The sequence below is a fragment of the Colletotrichum abscissum genome (assembly GCF_030869225.1).
Source record: "Colletotrichum abscissum strain IMI 504890 chromosome Unknown Scaffold_32.1, whole genome shotgun sequence".
NCBI lineage: Eukaryota > Fungi > Ascomycota > Sordariomycetes > Glomerellales > Glomerellaceae > Colletotrichum > Colletotrichum abscissum.
This window is the reverse complement of record NW_026850232.1, coordinates 148,551-170,822: the sequence shown is the minus strand read 5'-3', so window position 1 is coordinate 170,822 and position 22,272 is coordinate 148,551. Positions and strand designations below refer to the sequence as shown.

Below are 22,272 nucleotides of genomic sequence, written 5' to 3'. Positions count from 1 at the left end.
AGAAATGCCCCCCTCAAGGACCAAGACTTACACACATGGGAAGCTAACAGCGGGAGACTGGGAATCTTTGTGTGAAGATATGATCTCCTTGAAGAACCTTTTTCCTTCGTGGTTCCGATAGAAATTTTGAGACAGATTTGGCGTGATGGATCGGAACAGGATTCAGGATTGCGGTGTAATACATTCACTGTCATAGATCCCGTTCAAAAATAGACACAGTTCCTGTACACGTACGCAACTCCGAGTTTTTGTGTCGACCTCTCGTGCAACTCAAGATCAGGCATCCATATCGGCCTAGTGAATCTCATGAACAACGCACTGCTTGCCTACGTCGAAATTGAGGTGTTGTGGGCCTGAAGAAGTTATCCACATGATCGTCCGTCCGAACTACCCGTAAATGGACGCAAGGTCAAAGTTACCCGCCACACGTGGCTAGCGCATTGGTGGCTGGATTACGGGAGGCAAAGCTGTGATCGTAATCATTGATGATGGAACGGCGAAAGCTATAATCTGACAAAGTCGCACATAAGGGACACGGGAGGTGGCAGATTCAGCCGTTAGTTTGCTCTGACATGTGAGAATGGTTCTGTCCAGCGAATGGAATCTAGCGAGGTCCCATTAGTTGACGGCTTCTGTCGGTCCGTTCCGTTCCCGTGGCTGTAGGTACGTGCATAGTATATCGGCGACAAAATTATCTTCCACTCAACTCATATGCTCGTCTGTATCACTATTACTACAATTATCATTATTACCATTTGATGATGTATCTTCTCGTCTTCAATTTCTTTATATTCCATGGGTAATATACCTTGAACAGCCTAGGTAAGGATTATGTAGAAAATGAAGGTAGCAAGAACGGTAAAGAATTCACTAGGGTAGGATTCAATTGAACGCATTGAGCATTGGCAGGCCTACTATTTTGTCACCGATGGCCGCCTACCTACTCGAGATAATGTCCCATACGAACCGCGATATTTCCAGATGTTTTAAACTCCTTCCAGAGTCGAATGTGCGACGCGACATTGTGTCTGTGTATTACTTTGGAACTTCCGTTTAGGTTTGGTCCATACCTACCACACCCGGTGCCGGGTGGAGACCGTCAGCGAACGGGTGGCCGCCGCCCGCAGTCATGCCGGGTTCCGACAAGGAAAGTACGAGCAGAAAGGGACCTTGCCTTAGCGCCCCCTAGCAGCCGTGAGGGGGCCCATATGATTTGGATAGACACGCCCCACCCCCCTCCCTTTCAGCCCTCCTCCGTATCTCTCATTCATCGACCATATTTTCTCGCATGGAAGCCAAGCAGGCAGAAACCCAGGATGGATGAGGTGCGGTTGCTTACGAACTAATTGCTTATTTGAGGATGATCTCTCTTGCAGACTGCAGCGACCAATTCCTTCGAACAAAAAGACCGAGAAACAAAATAACCGATTCGTCAGTTTTCCGCTCCATTCAGAACCACCTCACGACCCAAGATAATACCGCCATCGCCTCTCGCAGTATCAGCAGCCCAAAATGATCCGCTTGCAATCACAATGTAGCAGTCGAGACGATGAGAATCCTCTGTCTTCATGGCTACGGCACGTCCGGAGCCATCCTTCGATCGCAGCTCGACGCCTTCATCCACAGGGCCGACGCGAGCGACGAGTTTGTCTTCCTCGATGGCGAATACGAATGCCAAAGAGCCCACGGTCAGTCACTTCGTCTGTTCTACATGTGACCCTATGCAATGCTGATGTAATCTTAGGTATTGGCAAGTTCGCACAGCCTCCTTTTCGATGCTTCAATCAATCCTTTGGCCCCCATGCCATCCAGTCGTCCCTTGACCACCTCCAAGACTTCATTGACGACGAGGGTCCCTTTGATGGTCTCTTGGGCTTCAGTCAGGGCGGCTCCTTGGCCCTCGCCTACCTGATTCAGATGGCCGAAACCATGGCGGCCAACCCAGGAACCCCGCCCGCATTCTCCTTCGCAGTCTTCCTCTCTACCATTGTCGCCTTCTCTCCGGACCCGAATTTCTGCTCTCACCTCATCACTGGCCTAGCCCCTAGCGACCGCGAAAACGTCCTCGCAGGCTTTCCCCGCGGCGCCACCCACAATGACTACGCCGCTCTCACCGGGGCTCCTGAGCGCGCTATTTTCTTCAGCTCCCTCGGGAAGGTCCTAGAGACATCCATCGTCGGTGGCTTCATCGCACCGGACACGCCTCTTGGCCTCGAAGCGCTGCTACATTCCGAGTCGGTAGCCACGAACAATGACATTGACCATCTCCCGCGCATCATGCATCCCGTCATCGCCTCGCCGGCCTGCAGGGTCCCTGTACCAACCGTCCATGTCGTCGGCGCCCTTGATGACCCGCTACTGGTCAGCATGTCGAAGCTGATGGAGGGGCTCTGTGAGGCAACGCTGACGCGATCGCTGGTGCACGACGGTGGCCACGATGTGCCGAGGAAACCGAGAGATGTGCAGGCGTTATGGTCCGCCGTCGAGTGGGCTACACGAGAGGCGGCAAAACAGGTGTGGTAATCTGGGTAGTGACAACGGGAGTGCTGATGATTCTGGATTTCAGGTACGTCGGGCAGTTGATTTCGGGTGGTTTTACTCTTGTCAAGTTGTCCTTGTGGTGTGGGGCTGACGACATGGAACCCCGAAGACTCGACTAGCGAATTGATACTCCGATACTCGGTAGAAAATACCTCGATTTGCATTCGAGTGTTCAGTAAGACTAGATAGATGAAGATCCAAACATGAACAGAATTTTCTTCCATTTCTGATCTCTATTCTGACCCTGGCTTTCTCTTACACAATCTCTCAGCACCAAGATGGAAAAAACTGCCAGGACGACCCTGAGCACTGCTCGTTATTCGGACAACTGGTCTTCCAAGGGCGGGTGGTATCTCGTGTGCGCCTACTGCGCCTGGGAGACGATCGCTCTGACGCTGTCGACGCTCTACTCCTTCGCGCAGCCAGTCGTGCAGGAGACGTATGGCGTGGGTAACGTCCAGATCGTCACACTGGGCCAGTCCATGCAGATCATGGGAAATATGCTTGGTGTATCGCTGCTGAGCCCCCTCTCGTACGACTCGAAAAACAGGTTCCCTTGATCGAGTCTTCCACCTTGCTAACCTGACGGGACGGTAGGGATGTCTTTGGTCGCAAGACCGTTACGATATTCTCCATGGTGGCTTACTCCGTCCTCAACCTAGTCAGTACATACCCATACACGCCCGCTGTTGAACCGTGTCATAGACGGAGGGGGCCCGTCCATATTCGGGACTAATCAGTAGAGTACAGGGAACAGCATACGCACCCAACCTACCCACCCTCATTCTCTTCATGTTCCTGAGCGGCGCCGCCTGGTCAACCTCCCTCTCTCTCGTCCCCGCCGTTTTCAGCGACCTGTACCTAGACAGAGACGACATTGGCCAGCCCATTGCACTCTTTGTCATTGGTGCCAGCGTCGGGCCCACCCTCGGCGGTGTCGTTGCCACGGCTCTCATGGACGCTGGGGCTGATCTCAAATGGTACTTTTTGATCACTGCCTTTGTTAGTGCCGCGTGCGCTATTCCCATGTCGTTTGTGCCCGAGTCTCTCAATGCGGCCCGGGCCGGTGATGGAAGCAAGGTCACCGGTCCGGTTCCGCAGACTAAGCTTGACGCCAGTCCAACCCCGCGCGGGAGGTGGTATTTCCTGACGAGAGTTTGGTACCTACTTGCCACAGAGCCCATCATCTGGATCACGGGTATCTACAACGGCCTTGCCAACGGTGTCTTTGTTCTAACTGTTGGGGGCTCCATCACGACCCTGACGGAGTTCAAGGGTCTTCCGTAAGCAACACCTCTCTACTTGGTTTCTTTCTTTTCTCCGCGTCATCTGCAGACTTGTCCAGCACACACGGAATGACTGACTCGCGGCAAAGTCTGATGGAAGCCGCCATCTCCATCATCTTCATGGCCATCGGCGTGGTACTCGTATGGTTCGTCATGCCTACACAGACCCGCCTCTACAGGGAAGACAAAAAACGACACCACGGCCGCGCCCTCCCGGAGTCAAGACTCCTGCTCGTCCATGACGTGATCTGGATGTTCCCCGCCGCCTTAGCCTGGTCCGCTTTTACAGGCGGCGCCGCGTGGGGTAAATGGCACCAGGCCGTGACGGGCGGCGTCGTTGCGTTTACAGACTCGTTTCTGTACCAGTGTCTCTTGATTTACATCCTGGGTAAGTTGCGAAGCATCACGTCACACATCCCGTACTTTTTATGAGATGCCGAATGCTGATGCGAGGGTCTGAAACAGACCTGTACCCCGAAGAAGCCGCGTCCGCTACGGCGGCCTGGCTGATACCCTGTTTTCCTGTACAGGCTGCGGCTGTGCACTTTGGTGTCCCCATGTTCCAGAAGCTCGGCCCGGAGTGGGCTTTCGGTCTGCTGGCTGTCTTTACGGCTGGGTTTGTGGTACCTGGGTTTTACGCGATCAAGAGGTACGGACCAGCGATGCGGGGGAGGTCCCCTGCGACTAAGAAGGGCTTTCGGCTTTGAGTTCTTGGCTGGTCCTCATGTCTTGTATTGAATATCACAACTTGCCGCCTGTCCGCGTCGAATAATGGCCAAGGTAGGCGATGGCTGGAGGTGGTAACCACTGCCTTTGAGTATTCGCGACGAGGTACTCACTTTGTGCTCTGGAGGTTTTGCTGGGGCATATAGTTTATTGTTTGTCTTAATGGCTGAATGCCGAAGCACAAGGGTTCATGAACTAGAAGCTATCATCACGCTGTGGACACGAAGTGCTGCGGGGGAGTATGGCAATGACATAAACATATAGAATCGACAATCGAGTGATGGTATGGGATCCCGACCTCACCCTTCTGTAAGCTACTTTGTTCAACTATGAATATTCTGACATTGAATACGATGATAACTTCACCCCGAACTCATGCATGCCCGTGCCAAAGTTTTCCGACATAGCCTAATCGGGCAAAAATGTGGTGTCTTGACCAATCAGATGGCTTCAACGGAAAGGCGCACAGCTTCGCATGCGGAATAGATCTCGATTCAAACCTCACAGTCTGCGCCCGACGAAAAGCTTGCACTCCACCATGTAAACATCCTCAAGCAAAAGCAAAGAATGAGTTGACCGTCTGCACTGAGCACCAGAACCGAAACTTGCAGCCAGCAATCTGACTGTATCATGAGAAATGTGAGACAACCCCAAGATAATCACCCGAAGTCGATGCAACAAAGTCCCCGAGCTGAAAATTCGAACACAACATTAAAAACGTCCATGCCTGTCAGACGTCAGCAGCCCACTCTCCATGTCTCATTGAATTGACGTACGCTTTACACACAAGGCAATCCCACAAATGCCCGCCACCACAGAAATCAAGAGATGGGGCAAGGCGGACTTGGATGCATTCCTCGGTAGCCTGCCCACGGAGGTAGACACGTCGACGCAGTACCCCGGCTCGTGCCTCTGCGGCGGGGTTCGATTCTACCTCGCGGGCGAGCCCCTCAAGAAGGTGTTTTGCTACTGCGATCATTGCCGCAAGAACTCGGGCGGGACTGGCCAGCAGGTGCGGATTCAACCTCTCCTCCGCATTCCCTTGGCGGGTATCTAACACGCCGTCTTCTGGTCGCAGTACATCATATACCAGGCGGAGAATATGACGATTGACGATCCCAAGGGCTACAAGACCGTCTACACTATCCCGGGAGATACGGTAACGCTGTTCCCCAAGGAAAAGTACTTTTGCAGCCAGTGCGCGTGCACCCTCATTGTGATGCCCCTCATGTTGGAGCGGAAGCTCGCCTTCGTTCCGACGGGTCTAATGAATCATGGGTAATTGAACTTTTCACAATATTGTACCTTTCTTTGGTCTTAGGCACCGAGGGCTTTATACTAACTGGTTAATGGAATAGTCTGGACTACTTCAAGCCTGACTTTGAGTATTTTGCGGATAAGCGTCCGGCCTTTTTGGCTCCGATTCCTGGTGCCGGATCCTATAAGGTGCAGGCGGGAGAGCATGTACCTTTGGATGATACGTCGGTGCAGTCGTCCAAGTAGAGTTATTCTGGTGGCACCATAGTGGCGGGGAAAACGGTGTATAATATCGGACTTCTTGGCCTGCCATTCCTATCAATTTGATGGCATCTCAAGGTTTCAGCATTCCTGTGCGGCCAAGCCTATGTTACACGATCATCTGGACTAGTGAGAACGAGTAGTTTCAGCATCTCACAGTACACACACCTTGATAACAGTATTGGTAAATTTGGAGTAAGTGCTCCAGCATAAAGAATTATAACTCGAGTAACATGAAGCAAAGGCGATGATATATAGTCGAGATTGGTCAAGACACATAGCAAGCAGTCGGCGGAGATCTGGGTTTCTTGATTCACAACAATAAACCTGACTCCAAGTGCAGCGACATTTGACAGCGCGTACTTTATTACAATCGAACCATATACGATTCGATCTACGCACTGGTCCCGATCACCATAACCCTGACGCCTTGCGTCCCCTCCTTTGGTATGGGCACGAAATAATCAGCCGCCATGTCAACAGCATCCCTGCCAGTGTCGTAGAGCTCAATATCCAGCCTCCGGAACACCGTTGCCAGGCCAATAAATAGCTCCGCCATGGCGAAATTCATCCCAAGGCACATGCGCGGGCCCTTGCCGAAGGGCACCAGATACCGCGACAATGGCTTACCGGACGCCGTCTTTTGGTTCTCCAACCACCTCTCGGGGCGAAAGACATCGGGTTCAGGAAATATGTTGGGATCGCGGTGTTGTATATATGATGTCATGCTGAAAGGTACGTTGGGTGGGATCACGTACGATCCGTAGGTGATGGGGCCGTCGGGGCTGATGCGGGAGAGGCGCTGCGTGATGCCGAAGGCCAGTCGCAAAGCTATGGAAACAGAAAGACTCAGATTTCATTCTCTTTATTGAGGCCCATCAGGAGGTGGTGCCAAGATTTCCAAGAAATTGGAAGATACTCACATTCCTGAACGACTGCATTGAGAAAAGGAAGACTCTCCAGTTCGTGGAGGGGCGGCATAGGCTCATTGGCGCGTGGGATTCGAGTCTTCAACTCTTCGCGCAGTCTCTTGAAGACGCTAGGATTGTCCAGTATATGGAACGTAGCGAGCGCCAATGTGGTCTTGGTCGTGTCAATGCCCGCGCCTGTGATACTGGCTGCCTCATGCTTGAGGCGCTCGACGGACAGCTCCTCCGGTGGCAGATTCGACTGCAGGAGTTCGTGGAACACAGTACGATGTTGGACACCTTTATTAGAGGTGTTCTGCCCTGAAATGACCTTGATGATTTGGTCTTTGACTTCCTGGTGATGGGAGCCCACTGGTCAGAGAAACTGATTCATACTACATCCCAATGACACTGTACTCACATTGTGAAACCGGAAGACGGGGACCATCAACGGGTTCAGGATCTGGGTGACCGACTCCGGGAGCGTTTGAAGCATCGTCAAAAGCCAGGGAAAATGGCCTGCCATATGGAGAGACATGGCCAGCTTCCTGATTGAGGTCGTGAATGGCGTGACAAAATCAGGGTAGTCTATGAAATTGTACGAGATGGCAAATGTGTAATAATTGATTGCATCCGACACGAATGCCGCGTACGCCTCGTTCATGTTGACGGGCTTTACTTTGTCGCTATACTCGGTCGCCAATCGGTCGACCATCTTGTCGGCCATGGACTGCATCTGCGAGCTGAACCCCGCAACCTTTTGCTTCGCAAAGAAAGGCGAGATAGCGGAGCGGCGAAGATGGTGATGGGCATGGTCGATGGTGTCAAAAGAGGACAAGTGTAGCCCGAACCGATATCGGAGCTTCTTGATCTTGCTGTACCGGGTTTTATTGTTGAAAAGGACCTCGTAAAAGTCCGGGTCGGCGATGTGAACTTCCCAAGGTGTGATTCGGACAATTGGACCTGCCTGGGGAGTCAGTATCTCGACTTTCAATCTCCATTACGCCGCGAACAAGGCGTATTACCGTATTGACGATGCCATTCTTCGATCTGAAAGGTGAACTGCCCTCCCTTAAACACATCCAAGTACGTCTCATACCAACCAGTTGCTGCCGTCAGCTTAGACCCCGGGATATGCGCAATCGGGCTGAAATAGAGCCGGTATGTGATAAGGCCAGTCACGTAGATCAAATAACCTAGGAGTAGGGCTAAAACAATGGGTTGGGGGCTGAGAATACCATTGGTATCGATGTCTTCGAGATCCATTGTGTAACGCCAGATGGGCATCCCCCTAAACTGGTCGATGTGGCAGTCCAGTCGAAGGAGCTTTGGTCAAAGACATTCAATATTTGGACACAATGAAGTGATCTCAGGTGCAGTACGTATTGTTATTCCGGTTGATATTGTTTATCTTGGTGGTAAGGGACCGGGGACTTTCCGCGAAGCTGACATGTCGGGCATTTCCGAGATGCAACACCGGGCCAGTCGGGGATGGGAATCCTCAGAAGTAAGCTGGGTACATCGGAAGCTTTCTCAATGTTCACTTCAATTTGCGATCGTATTGATTTCGAATAGCAAGAAAAGGGGACAAGGCGCCTTCAGTCGAAGATTCACCCAGAGCATACAGAGCTAACGCACCTTTCGACCAATTTCTCAACACCCCCAGTCCTATTTTCCTGCCCTCCACAGCCATCCAGTTAGAATGACGGATATTCAGTGGTACCTTCATCCCTGGTCACTCTTGGTCTACCAGACCAGTCTGATCGTCTTCGCCGTGGGCTTCACGCGTCCGGGATCGTTGATTCGACTGGCCTTGTGGCCACTTGCTTTGTTTACAGTGTTTCGTTTTGTCGCCACAGCTCATGTACTAAACAACGGCTTTCACATGAGCTTTGGTGCCTCAGACGCCTGGCTGACATTTCTTCAATACTGGGACGTCGTACTTCTTAGCAACTGGGACTTCGAGTACGGCGGCCCACAGCCCAAGGCCATGGAAAAGAGGGAGACGAAGCCATGGCGTGAGCGCGCGACTTTCTGGAACCGCTTAGGCTTCGGAATATACGCCGCCTCTTCGTACCGCTGTAGCGGAACTCCCTTTGAGGTGCCGAATCTTGGACCATTTGACAAGAAGGACCCCAAATACGTGCCGTCGAAGGCCAAGTACATCCGCAACGCTGCCATCAGGGTGGTGGTTGTCTATCTGATCCTGGACGCCATGACTTCGTTCAATGATCCGGCAGCCATGCGATCCGTCTTCGCTGACGAGAAGATTCCGCTTCTGCGGCGGCTGTCGCAGCTGACACTAGAGGAAGCTATCATGCGAACGTTTACCTCGTTTTCGTTCTGGCTCGTCAACTACCTGGTTCTTATCCTCTTTTTCGACATCCCGGGTATCATATGTGTCGCGACCGGCCTGTCTGGCGTCGAGTGGTGGCGACCGCCGTTCAACTCCATCTTCGAGGCCTTCACACTGCGCCGTTACTGGGGGTAAGTGGCTCATTCTCCCTCCAAAAGGGCACCAAGTCCATTTCTAGAGAAGTAGCACTAACGTTCGCCTCAGTGTCTTCTGGCACCAGTCCGTTCGAAAGCGCATCAACTCTCCAGCTAACTGGATTGCCAAAGACGTCCTTCGCCTGCCGCGGGGAACCCTTCTCGCACGCTACGCTGTCGTGATCCTCACCTTCACCATGTCCACCTTCCAGCATGCGACGGGTGACATAGCCTCGGGTATCCCGGTCTCTCGCACCGGGTCACCTTGGTTCTTCCTCGTACAGGCACTCGGCTTCGTCCTCGAGGACGTCTTCCAGTACGTTTGGAAGCAGGTGGCGCCGGCTTCGGCCCGTGACACGTGGTACACTAAGGTGTTTGGTTACGTCTGGGTTTTTGCGTGGATGTTTTGGTGTACGCCATTCTATGCATATCCGGTTTCGGCAAACAATCGGGGAGATCAGGACGCGATTCTTCCTTTCAGCGTTCTGAAGGCTGTCCTGGGCAAATAGAATGGGCCTTGATGTTGAAGGTACACAATACTTTCATCAATAGCTTTGATACGCGGGCCATGTGTCAAAGAAAGGATGCGAAGATAAGCATTATCTTTAGGGCCCCTCAACCATAGGTTTTCTTGTTAGGGGCGTGGGAAGGATATCGGCAAGATATCCAGAGTTGGTGCCGACTTTCTAGAATGGTTTAGGATGCATTAGCCCGAATGTGTTTATTGAATTTTGTCCATAGTCATGAATCGTAAAGACGAAGTTATCATGTGTATTCAGAAAGCCCATTAATCGACTGATAAGTAACGCCGGGAGCAATAGGGGCAAGACCTGTCTATGAGAAACAATCTAAGAAGATGATCAAGTTTTTAGAGTCGATGGGCTCGGCTTTATAGCTTGATTGCCGGCGCTCGTTGAGAAGATGTAGCGATGACGCCGTTTTTGCGACTTTGCAGATCTTTGCGATTATGAAAGGAGACTGGGTCAAAAAAGACTTCGATGTATGCATCTAGAAATACCTTGTCACAGATAATATGAGGCAAATCATGGTCGAAAGATCTCTCGACCTACCTCATGTCACAGGAAAGAACTCCTGGTAGTCTACAGATCCCATTCAATCCTCAAGGCAGCTGGATGGAAGTTAAATAAGAGGCTCAGTCGATTTCTCTTTTCTCTTTATGTTTTTGCTAAGCGACTGATGCCTCCTCTGAAGACTGACGCGTAAATTACAAAAGGTCTCTACAACCAGATCTAACATGGCGTGTGGGAGGCGTCATTGAGAAAGAGCAAAGCAATCAAAGTATCCCATCAATTGGTAGATGACGTCAGTTCATTCGACTTCAGACTCTCTTTGATTCTCTTTATTTCGAAATTATGCATAGGTACTTTTATGAAACAATAGCAAGTCAGACCAAGTCAACACGTGGTTCGTCATCAATCCTTCTAAAAGCGCAATATAGACAATCATATTGAAGGTATGAAGGGGTTAATACCTATGTGAGGCTTTAGTACTCGATGCCGTAACGATGCATGTGGAAACGAGGAATACGGACAGGGAAAGTAATGCACCCAGAAATTAGCCCTTGACTTTAATTCTATGTCAAAGAGATTCGATTAAGAGCTTCGAATCTGATGAATTTTTGGACCAGACCTTTCTGCTGGTCGGGGGTTTCTTTGGTTCTCGCTCTTAGTGTCTCGGGGCATTTTATTGTCAAAAAAGCCGCCTGTAAGCATAACGCATATGCGCGCCGACACGTTTAGGATTGGTAAGCTTATCATACACGATATCGAAATGTTTACTTTGCCAAACCAAGGTACCCAGGTACATAGTATTAATCTCTGCGATCCAAAAGGCCTTCGGGCTGCTACACTAATAGGACATTACTTCCGCACCTTGGCCAAAGACACTTTCATCGCTGATTTCAGACTGGATAGACCGCAACCCCTCATCCTGCTCTCGCGACTTGTATAGTCCTATCAAAAAAACACAGTCTCTGCATTGTATCCTAGCGCAGGTGGAAGCCTCAACGCAGGCCTCTTACGAGATCCGCAGATGGCGCAGAACAATGTCGTAAGCAGGGTCGATGGTGCCGACGCCTTAGAGCCTATTGCCATCATAGGCATGGCCTGTCGTTTTCCAGGAAGCGTCTCCACCCCGGAAAGCTTTTGGGAACTTCTCAACAACGCCAGAAAGGGCCACGGAGAGGTTCCCGAAGACCGTTTCAATGCTGAAGCATGGCGACATCCCAGTCACGAAAGAAAGGGAGCTGTAAGTGGAAGAAATGGATCGCTTCGGCGTTTTGCCTTTCACAAACTGCGGTTACTGATAGGATGCATCTGTAGATCCAGCCTGACAGCGGTTTCTTCCTGGACGAGGACCCAGCTGTGCTTGATGCTCCCTTCTTCTCTATTACGGCCAAGGAGGCCGCCGGCATGGTAGATACCCTGCACTTGACGCAGTCACTCCGATGGTTATCTGACAAGGTGTCCTAGGACCCAATGCAAAGGAAACTGCTGGAAGTAGCCTATGAAGGGTTCGAAAACGGTATGCATTTCTCATTAGAGACGATAGAAGAGAAGAATACAGTTGCTGACAGTCGCGTTCTAGCCGGCATTCCCATGGAGAAACTGGCCGGTAGCGACACATCAGTTTACGTCGGTGTGATGACGAACGACTATGAAATGGTCTCCCAAACCGATATATACAACCTCCCACATAATGCTGCTTCCGGAACTAGCCGGGCTATGTTGGCAAACCGCATTTCATGGTTCTTCGATCTGCACGGCGCTAGTCTCGCGTTGGACACTGCTTGTTCATCCAGTTTATACGCGTTCCATCTGGCTTGCCAATCTCTCCGGACAGGAGAGTCGCGACAGGTACGTTCAAGACCCCCGTATCCCAACTTGCGTCCCAGAACCGGTCAACAAATAATAGGCACGGTATTCTATGTTGATGAATGACTTGTTTACCATTTGTACAGGCGTTGGTCGGTGGTGCCAATATGATCCTTCATCCAAACTTCATCTCTCAGCTATCTGCAATGCACATGTTGAGCCCTGACGGTATCAGCCACTCATTTGATGCCCGGGCGAACGGCTATGCACGAGGAGAAGCCATTACCACCATCGTGGTCAAGCGCCTAAAGGATGCTCTTGCCGACGGCGACACTATTCGAGCTGTGGTCAGGGGCACCGGCGTTAACCAGGACGGTCACACACCTGGGATCACGATGCCCAGCAGCGACGCGCAAGCCGCGCTGATTCGGTCTACCTATGCTGCCGCGGGGCTCTCGTACGACGACACGGGCTATTTTGAGGCCCACGGCACAGGAACACCCCTTGGAGTTAGTTCATCCCAATGTTTCTTGGTCGTATCACATAACCTGAGAGTATTACTAACGAGCCTTCCCTCTGCATACAGGACCCTTTGGAGTTGAGCGCCGTTGGAGCCGTATTTGGCCCCTCGAGAAGAGGGACACGGACTCCCCTACACGTAGGCAGCGTTAAAACCAATATCGGCCATACCGAAGGTAGTGCCGGCCTAGCTGGCGTTGTGAAGGCGGTTTTGGCCGTGGAAAAAGGGTATATACCCGCCAACGCCGGTTTCGAGATATTAAACCCGAAGCTCCGACTCGATGAATGGGGTCTCGCATTGCCGCTCGAGACGTTGCCATGGCCAGTCTCGGGCCTCCGCCGGGCAAGCATCAACTCGTTCGGTTTCGGGGGCGCCAACGCACACGTCATCCTGGATGACGCTCATCACTATCTGGAGTCGCGCAACTTGGTTGGTAACCACCAGACGGCCGTGTCGGTCGACGGAGGGACATCTACTTCATCCGAAAGCGGAGACAGCGGAATCAGCGACGTGCGCAATCATCGGGACGTAGGTAAACAGCTCGGAAGCGTTTACGGACGCCCCAAGGTCCTCGCTCTCTCAGCGCACGACCAGGCCGGGATCAAGAGGCTCTCCAGTGCATACGCCCAGTTCGCGGCGAAGTCTCAGCACCGGGACGGCAGCTTCGTTCACGAAATGGCTTACACTCTGGCAGCCAGGCGCACCAAACACCCATTCCGCAGCTTCGCGGTCGCGTCGACTGTAGACGATCTCGCGAGCGGTGTTTCCGCGGCGCCGGCGACATTGAAACGCTCAGCAAAGAACGGGACGCTGGCGTTTGTGTTCACTGGGCAAGGTGCGCAATGGGCGACCATGGGGAGGGAGTTGCTTGATGTTCTTGCATTCAAGGAGAGCGTTCTCAGATCGCAGGGATACCTTGACGCACTCGGATGCAAGTGGAACGCGATCGAGCTACTGTGCGATGAGGATGGCTCCAGATTGGACATCCCCGAGTTCTGCCAGCCCATCTGCACCGTGTTGCAGGTTGCCCTGGTCGACTTACTTGGTCACTGGGGTTTGACGGCGAAAGGTACTGTTGGGCACTCAAGTGGTGAGATTGGTAAGAAGTATCCAACACTGGATGATAATATGACTTCAAGCTGACATGTGTGTACAAACAGCGGCTGCTTATGCTGCAGGCGGAATATCCCATGCCAGCGCCATTAAAATTGCCTACTTTCGCGGTCTTTACGTTGAGGAGATTCAGCGCCGTCTCGGAGGTCGCCGGGGCACCATGCTAGCTGCGGGCCTGACCGCCGACGAGGCGCAGTCAGTCGTAGAGGAGTCCTCTTCCCCTGAACAGATCGCTACGGTGGCCTGCATCAACAGTCCCTCGAGCGTAACCATCTCGGGCGATGAGGATGCTATCGGCAAGCTTGAGGCTGTGCTTCAGCAAAGGGGCAAGTTCGCGAGGAAGCTCCGCGTGAAGATGGCATACCACTCGGCACACATGGAGGTCATCGCAGACGACTTTCTGGCATCCATGGGCGAGCTGGAACTGAAGGATCGATTCACAGCGCCAATGTTCTCTTCGGTTACGGAGGAGGTCTTGGCGAGCCCGTCACAGCTGAGCGCTGCCTACTGGGTCAAGAACATGGTCTCACCCGTACTTTTCAAGGGTGCCGTGGAGGCATTGCTCACTCACTCCACTCTTGGCGAGGGAGCCAACGCCGCACGAAGACAGAGGAAGGTCCCGGTGCGATGGACCGGTTTCGTTGAGATTGGCCCTGCAGGAACGCTCCAAGGGCCGCTAGACCAGATCATGAAGGCTGTCAATTCGAAGCTCTCATCGGACCTGACATACACTTCTATGCTCAAGAGAAAGAAGAACGCCATGATTACCTCGCTCGAGGCTGCGGGTCTACTATGGGCCACTGGCCATAATGTCGATCTGCTCAAGGTCAACGAAGACCCTGATCACCGGAGCGCCCAGTCTTTGGCTAACTTGCCGCCGTACCCTTGGCAACACAGCAAACGCTTCTGGCACGAGACACCTGAGAGCCTCGCAGTCAGAAAGCAAAAGAGGCCCAGGAGGGATCTCCTAGGCATCGGAGTTCCTAATCAGAACCCCTTTGAGCCCAGGTGGCGAACCCCCTTGCGCTTGGAGGAGCAGCCGTGGATGGGTGGCCATGTCATTACTGGCACAATCCTGTACCCGGCTGCGGGCATGCTGATCATGGTCCTCGAAGCCGCCCTAGAAATTGCCGAGAATGACTCGAATAGAACAAAGAAGATTACGGGCGTCGAGTTAGGCCAGGTCAGCTTCGAGAGAGGATTGGTGGTCCCCAATGAGGATGCCGTCGAGACTCACTTGAGCATGCGACCAGACGAAATGTTCCCTGAAAAGTATCACTGGACCATCTTTTCCATCCCATCTGGCGGGACCTGGCAGAAACACTCGTCCGGTACTGTCATCACTATCTACGAGGACACGGGTTCCAACATTGAGGACTGGCAAGCCCGGGCAGAGAGCTTCGAGGACATGAAGAAGCGTGCCTCCAGGAAGCTTGATGTCGCAGCCTTCTACGACCAGCTGAAGTCTATCGGCATGGACTACGGGCCCTTGTTCACCAATGTCGTCGACGCCACCATACTGCCGGGTGAGCAAACAGGTCTTGCGACTGTGTCCATCCCGGACACCAAGTCTACGATGCCACAGGGCGTCGAATTCCCGCACCATATCCACCCGGCAACGCTGGACGCAATCTTCCACCTCATCTTCATCGCCCTTTTTGAAGGATATCCCATGGACGAAGCATCCATTCCGGTGACGGTCGAAACCATCTTCATCGCGACGGACCAGCCTTCTGGTGCGGGATCCAAGTACGTCGGGTTCTCAAAGGCGAGGAAGACCAACTCTAGAGAGGCATGTGGCGATATCATCATCTCGGATGAGAGCTGGTCGGGACCCAAGATCGTCATGCGGAACATGGTGGTCCGTCAGGTATCATCCACTGATGATAAGTCTCAGAGCTCCTCGTCGCCCTTCTGTCAAACACCAAAGAGGGTCGGCCGACTTGAGTGGAAGGAAGACGTCGATGCGCTTGCAGGCAAGGTAGCATCACAGGTCCTCTGTGCAGGTGGATGTCAGGACCGTTTCACCGGTCTGAGCAACCCTGACTTGGCTGCGTACTTGGAACTTCTTACCTATAAAGAGGCAGATTTGAGGCTTCTTGTCCTTCATGCCGAGGAGAACTATGAACTGCAATCTTTGGCAACCATCTTTGCACCGCAAGAGGAGCGAGGCCTTCGCGCCGCCGACATCAAGTTTGCTGCGCCGTCTCAAGAGCTTGCAAGGCAATTGCTTTCCCAGCTTGCAGCGAGGCAATATCCGCTGCCCAATAGTTCCGATCTAATATACGTGCCATCAACTGCAGCCCTAGCAGAGGATTCGTCCGATCAACTTGTTGAGGACCTGGGTATGTTTGACATCGTCATCGGGGACAGTCGACAGTTACTCGATGGTGATGGGGACATCGGGCTGTCTCACATCAAGTCCCTTCTACATCCCGGTGGTCGAGTCGCTTTAGTTGGAGACAAGGTGTCTGCCGCCGACAATCTAAGTGGCGCCGGCTTCGCCCCGGTTGATATCGACTTCAAAAACGCAATCGTTTCCTCAACAAAGGTCCAGAAGAAGCTGGACATTTCCGAGATCAACCTGATTGTCCGGCTCTCGCCTTCGACGGCAGCTTTGAGAGTCCAGGAGGTCTTGAAACGGAAATTGGAGAGCTCAGGGGTCGCGGTCAAGAGCTGCCTCCTCTCCGAGGCCGCCACTTCTGGATCTGAGATCTTTATCTCCCTTCTGGAGTTCGATGAGCCTTGGACCATCAATCTAACTGCCCAAGACCTGGACGAATTCCGATCCTTGGTTTTCGGCGCCAAGTACCTTCTATGGCTGACGAACGGCGGCATCGCCGACAGAAGTGAGGCGTCACTGGCCTTCTCCCCTACCACCGGCTTGCTGCGCACTATTAGAACCGAGGTGCCGCAAATCGTGCTCCCACATCTAGATCTCTCTATGACTTCGGAACTCGGCCCTGAAGAACAGACAAACTTGGCATTGGAGGTGTTGAGCCTTAGCAGGAAAGACCTATACAAAGGGAAGAATAACGAGATGGAGTTTCTCGAGTCTGGAGGCAGGCTTCTGATTCCTCGGGCCGTGGCAGACTTGCCCTCTGACCATGAACTGGCGTTGCGTTCTGGTCAGCTGAAGTCGGTTCCAGGCGGATTGTGGGCGGCTGGCGAGCCTGGGGACTCAACTCCTTTGAAGTTTGACGTCGCTGGGTCCGGTGTCTGGATCGCGGACACAACCCAGAGTGAACCTCTCAACAACGAGGGGATTGAGATCCAGACCAGCCACATATGCATCAACGGCTCTGACCTTACGCGATCATCAGGCCAATTTGGTACCACAATGGCGACGGAGGCTCTGGGACGTGTGGTCCGTCTTGGTTCCGAGGTCCCGAACCTCAAAATTGGTGATGAAGTCGTAGTCCTGGTTGATGAAAGCGCATTCAGGACACATATCAGACAGCACTTCAGCCTGGTCCAGAAGATTCCGGATGATGTCAAGTCTGAGCTCGCCGTTTCTCTACCGTTGAGCTTCATGACGGCCTACCACGCCATCGTTGAAGTTGGTCGTCTTGCAGCAGGCGAGACCGTTCTGATCCACGCCGTGCATGATGCCGTTGGACTTGCTGCACTTCAGATTGCGACACAGCTAGGTGCGGCAGCGGTGTTTATCACAGCCAATAACGATGAGACGGCATCGGAGCTATTGCCCGAGTACAACATTCCCCAGAGCCATATCATCCGAGCAGAGGACGGTGACACCGTCTCAACGACCGCCATGAAGCTAACTTCCGGGCACGGCGTCGACATTGTCATCAGCGCTGCGTCGGGCACATCATTGTACTCAGCCACGAAGACGGTTGCTTCCTGGGGCCGGTTCGTGCGCATCGGCACCGATAGGGCTCGTCCCCAGGACATTAGCGCCGCTGTATTCGAGCGCAACGCCTCCATCTCGTCTGTCGATGTCAGACAGCTCCCCCGTGAGAGGCGCGCCCGGCTGCTCGCCATGGCGTTCGGATTCTTGCGGTCCGGACTTGTGAAAGAACGGTCTCTTGTGACTAGTGTACGCGCCGTGAAAGACCTGAGCGACATCTTATCCTCAGCTACCGTCGAGCAGGGCAACATTGTCATCGAGCTTGGGGAAAAAGCCGTGGTGCCGGTTTTACCGCGACCGCCGGCTCCGCCCCAATTGGATGCCGACGCAAGTTACCTCATCTCTGGTGGCCTAGGTGCTCTCGGCCTAACTATCGCGAAGAACATGGCTCTTCATGGCGCTCGGCACTTGGTCCTTCTATCGCGATCTGGCGTCGTGAACGCTAGGCAAGAAGACGCCATCCAGGACATCCGCGATCTCGGCTGCGAGGTTGACACTCCCAAATGCGACGTCACAATACACTCAGAAGTTGAAGATGCGATACGAAGATGTGAAACGAGCGGACGAAGGCTTCGAGGCGTGATCCAATGCGCCATGGTCCTTCAAGACTCCATCTTGCAGAATATGACCATCGAGAAATGGAACACCGCGACGCGTCCCAAGATTGTGGGGACGTGGAATCTCCACTCCACGGTGCCCACAGACCTCGACTTCTTCATTCTTCTGTCCTCCATGTCCGGCATCATCGGTAACAGCGGACAGGCAAATTACTGCGCGGGCAACGCGTACGAGGATGCCATCGCGCTTCACCGTCGGTCCCTGGGGCTAGCAGCGACGACGTTGAACGTTGGGCTGGTGACGGACGCGAGCCATTTCAATGCGACGTCGACGGCCGACGATTACCTCAGAAAATACGGCCACTGGGAGTCGGCGAGGGTGACGGACGACGAGATGCAGGCTGTCATCGAAGCCGTCCTCCGCCCGAGTGCCAGGGATCTGCCGGAGCAGCTCCTCGTCGGCATCACGGACGATGTGAAGCGCGACGGTCGCGCAGCGTGGCCCCAAGACCGCAAGTTTGAGCACCGTATCGCGCGAACTGGGTCGTCTGCGGCTAGTGCAGACCCTAACGGCGCGAACGCGGAGAGACTCGGAAACGGGTTGAGCCGGGCAAAGACGTTGAAAGAGGCTGTTGTGGTGGTTCTCGGCGCTCTCAAGGCGAACCTTGCGGCGGCCATGACAGCCAGTCCAGACGACATCGATGAGGAGAGGCCGCTGTATAGCTTTGGTGTCGATTCGCTCAAGGCGGTCGAGGTGCGCAATTGGATCTTCAAGGAGCTACGATGCGACGTGTCTGTTTTTGATATTCTGAGCCCGAGCCCGCTCGCTAAGTTGGGGCCGAGGATCGTGGCTAGGAGCGCGCTAACGCCACCCGAGATTGCAAGTCAGGCGTTAGCGGAGGCATAATCCATGTAAGTAGGGGCTGTCAAAAGAATGGGGCAATGTGATCATGATTTTTTGTCTTTTGTTCAAGTAGGGTTCTGATAGGGAGTAAGGTCTTTGTTCCAATTGATAAATGCACTGATGTATCTCACCACTATAGGGCAAGCAACTATCGAGATACAACATAATGGATTGCTCTGTATCTCAGAGAAGAGCAATAGGATTGAGTTTGTATTTACTCTGCGATCCTAGTTCGAAGAGACCTTCTGAAATCGTTTTGGATGAATAGAATAGATAGATTTTGGCAGTGCGCCGGCGTTATCCCGTAAGGTCAGGTGACCAGCGCATAGGTTTCAACTAATACAACATGGTATGATAATAAGAAGCAGGGAATTTCTTTCTATATGCATACTAATATACCTGTAATTGTGTAGACTTTTCCCGATATCTTGTATGTTGCCGACTAATTCTCGAGGGGCGGGGGCGGGGGCGGGGGCGCAGACGTTAGACGGCAACTTCAGAAAGAAAAACGCTTCTATCAATGTTCGCTGTATAAGATCAACAATACAGATACAAGTTGGACTTTTGCTTTGATCATCACAATCACCACTTGATCGACATCTTCCCTCGCAGGCGCTCGACCCGCTCCATGACTCCTCTTAACATCCCGAGAGTCGCGCTGCACTGCATCTCTTTCATATGTCCTCCGGTAGTATTTTGGAGGTCTGTTAACATCCCAACCAGTATCCTCAAGCGGTGGCAAACAAGCCGCTTCAGAAACGTCAACTTCAAGTCTTCGTCTAAGACCTCGTAGTCGCCTATCCGCAACTCTGTCGTATGTATCAATGACTGTTTGCGAGAGGGCGCCGCCATCGTCGCCCCCGGCGCTGGTATGTAAAGCTTTCCCAGTCCGACTCCGCTCGCGGAGGGCTGGCTGCGGTAGGTGCTCTGATACGTCACGCCGATATTGCCATCCCCGGCGGTATTCTTGTTCGGAGCACTTGACCCTCCTCGGATTGAGCTTTGATGATCTACGACAGCCACATTGGGCTTGACTTTCTCGATGAAGCAATCTAATAGCCGGGTCGCCTGGTCCATGATGATGGAAAGTAGTAATAAGCTGCTGTCGTTTGCTAGGCAATGTGGGCAGTTAAGGAGTCCCTTTGTGAGCGCCTGCATATTCCGGTCAATTTGTAGAATCGTGTCGAGATTCGGGGTGACCGAGGAGTTGGTGAGGCTATTGAGACCAGCAAGCTGTTGGCTGAGACAGCGGTAACAGTCGTTGCTGCACATAAGAGAGGATGAGGTTAATGCCGATGTGGGAACAGGGGGAGCTTGTGTGTGAAAGTGCATTGGTGTTTCTTCTGGGCCAAATATGTCGGACACAGCTGCTACCGCCGCAGCCGCGCTACTTTCAGACAAATTTATGGTAGAAGTCGAAGGGCGTTTAGTCGTGCCAGTAAGAGCTTCGCTTACAAACTGCTCGTGTTGGTCCACTGGGGTGTTGTAATGACTTGGTTCGGTAGCCCAGTTCTGGAGATCCTCAAACGTCGTCTCGGTCAAACTGATGGCGGCGAGGGGCTCCGAAGACGCCGGGTCAGTCGTGAGCAGTGTGCCCATCACCACGTCAAACTGATGATTGCTGTCTATCACTGGCTGATGCAAGGCGCTAGGGATCACTATCGTGCTAGCCCCGTCATCGTTAACTCCTGACATGGCGTCGAGGAAGGCATCTGTGAAGGGCGAAATTGTCTCGTGGAAAGCTGGGGTTGGAACTTTCTGCAAAGGGATAGACGCTGCTGGTCCACCATGGCTTTGTCCCATATTCGCAACCTCGCCTTCGTGATCTTCATCTTGGCCGCCTCCTCTCGCACCTGCGACACCCGAAGATGTTACTGCTGACGATGGCGGAGGCGGCGGCGGTTGCCGTTGCTGACGGGGTTGCTGCTGCTGTTGTTGAGTCGAGTCCTCTAGCTGATTGGAGGAATGCTTGCGAGGCCGGCCGAGCCGGCGGATCGGAGAGTACACGCACGGGAGACCGAGTCGGGCACACCGTCGACACGCCGGCTTTTCCTGAGAGCACTTGAGCTTCGTATCCTGACAGCGGTCACAAGAGTTGCGGAGCCTAAATTGCCTGTTCGGGTGGTTCCCCGGCTGGTCTCGGCTTCCCTGGCCCTCTGTGACAGGGGCTGGACTAGCTTCCCCAGGCTGTATTTCGGTATTGCTCATGTCGTATACGAGGTTATTAAGGTAATATGTATCTTCGACTGGTTGAAGTTGCCCGTTTCCACCCTTTGTTGGATGGTCCGGCATCCGTCCCAACCATAGGAAGGCGAGCTAAAACTCGTCACCCAAATATGAGGCAGACAAGATTTGGCACCTTCACTTTTATATCTGCTAATCATCCCACAGGCATTCACTAGAATACTAGGCAGCCGGACTCCTTCGTCTGCAGAGATGTGGCGCTGTGTAAGCGCTTTACTTGATGGAGGTACATCTTCTGGGCTTATGTCTGTTGATAGCGTGGTTCCTCCGTGGGCGCACATCACGCCGTGGACGCGCACCTTACGGAGTAGTCAGTCCAATTAGATGCAAGAGATCCAGCTTGTTCCACTTAAAGGATTTGCTCGTTGACCGAGATACAAGTCCGGCTTCCCGTCTCTCACACTCACAAAAGTCTCCCTCATAGTTTTCCTAAAGAATGTGCACTTTCGGATTCTCATCCTAAGACGACAATGACTTGACGGAGATAACCTAACCGGCATTACCCCGCGTATGGTCAAGAAATTCTCAAGTAGGTTGAGGGCTCCAGTCCGCCCCCCTGTCCGACCCTTTGACATCCAGCATGAAGACACCAGACCCCTGTCAATTCATGTACATGTAGGCACAATCCCACAATGCAACTCACAACTCTGGTGATACAACCCGAATTTGAAAACCATGAACGAAATGTTCGACGCAAGAAAACGCGCAGCCATGGAAGCACCAAGCAAGGTTCGACTGAATGCTTTGGACATGACATAGG

The 22,272-nt window shown here is 52.9% G+C and overlaps 6 protein-coding genes across 6 annotated transcripts; 4 read left to right on the top strand and 2 right to left on the bottom strand.

Moving 5' to 3' along the window:
* Nucleotides 1-1,549: 1,549 nt before the first annotated feature.
* On the top strand, nt 1,550-4,534 carry CABS01_11576 (uncharacterized protein; the record flags this gene model as incomplete). Its single annotated transcript, XM_060544931.1, has 7 exons — nt 1,550-1,688; nt 1,745-2,519; nt 2,813-3,073; nt 3,139-3,202; nt 3,292-3,824; nt 3,917-4,215; nt 4,293-4,534. 7 exons carry the CDS (start codon nt 1,550-1,552, stop codon nt 4,532-4,534), a joined length of 2,313 nt encoding a protein of 770 aa, XP_060397346.1.
* An 821-nt stretch (nt 4,535-5,355) lies between these two features.
* CABS01_11575 (uncharacterized protein) lies at nt 5,356-6,056 on the top strand (the record flags this gene model as incomplete). Its single annotated transcript, XM_060544930.1, has 3 exons — nt 5,356-5,565; nt 5,632-5,831; nt 5,912-6,056. The coding sequence occupies 3 exons, from the start codon at nt 5,356-5,358 to the stop codon at nt 6,054-6,056; spliced, it is 555 nt and encodes a 184-aa protein (XP_060397345.1).
* A 409-nt stretch (nt 6,057-6,465) lies between these two features.
* On the bottom strand, nt 6,466-8,245 carry CABS01_11574 (cytochrome P450; the record flags this gene model as incomplete). The annotated part of the gene is made up of 4 exons (XM_060544929.1): nt 6,466-6,902; nt 6,995-7,334; nt 7,401-7,942; nt 8,005-8,245. The coding sequence occupies 4 exons, from the start codon at nt 8,243-8,245 to the stop codon at nt 6,466-6,468; spliced, it is 1,560 nt and encodes a 519-aa protein (XP_060397344.1).
* Nucleotides 8,246-8,681: 436 nt separating this feature from the next.
* CABS01_11573 (tat pathway signal sequence) lies at nt 8,682-9,978 on the top strand (the record flags this gene model as incomplete). The annotated part of the gene is made up of 2 exons (XM_060544928.1): nt 8,682-9,466; nt 9,540-9,978. 2 exons carry the CDS (start codon nt 8,682-8,684, stop codon nt 9,976-9,978), a joined length of 1,224 nt encoding a protein of 407 aa, XP_060397343.1.
* A 1,543-nt stretch (nt 9,979-11,521) lies between these two features.
* Nucleotides 11,522-19,271, top strand: CABS01_11572 (PKSN polyketide synthase for alternapyrone biosynthesis protein; the record flags this gene model as incomplete). The annotated part of the gene is made up of 7 exons (XM_060544927.1): nt 11,522-11,737; nt 11,812-11,904; nt 11,962-12,013; nt 12,077-12,345; nt 12,450-12,812; nt 12,890-13,922; nt 13,984-19,271. 7 exons carry the CDS (start codon nt 11,522-11,524, stop codon nt 19,269-19,271), a joined length of 7,314 nt encoding a protein of 2,437 aa, XP_060397342.1.
* A 579-nt stretch (nt 19,272-19,850) lies between these two features.
* CABS01_11571 (uncharacterized protein) lies at nt 19,851-21,476 on the bottom strand (the record flags this gene model as incomplete). The annotated part of the gene is made up of 1 exon (XM_060544926.1): nt 19,851-21,476. The coding sequence occupies one exon, from the start codon at nt 21,474-21,476 to the stop codon at nt 19,851-19,853; it is 1,626 nt and encodes a 541-aa protein (XP_060397341.1).
* Nucleotides 21,477-22,272: the final 796 nt, after the last annotated feature.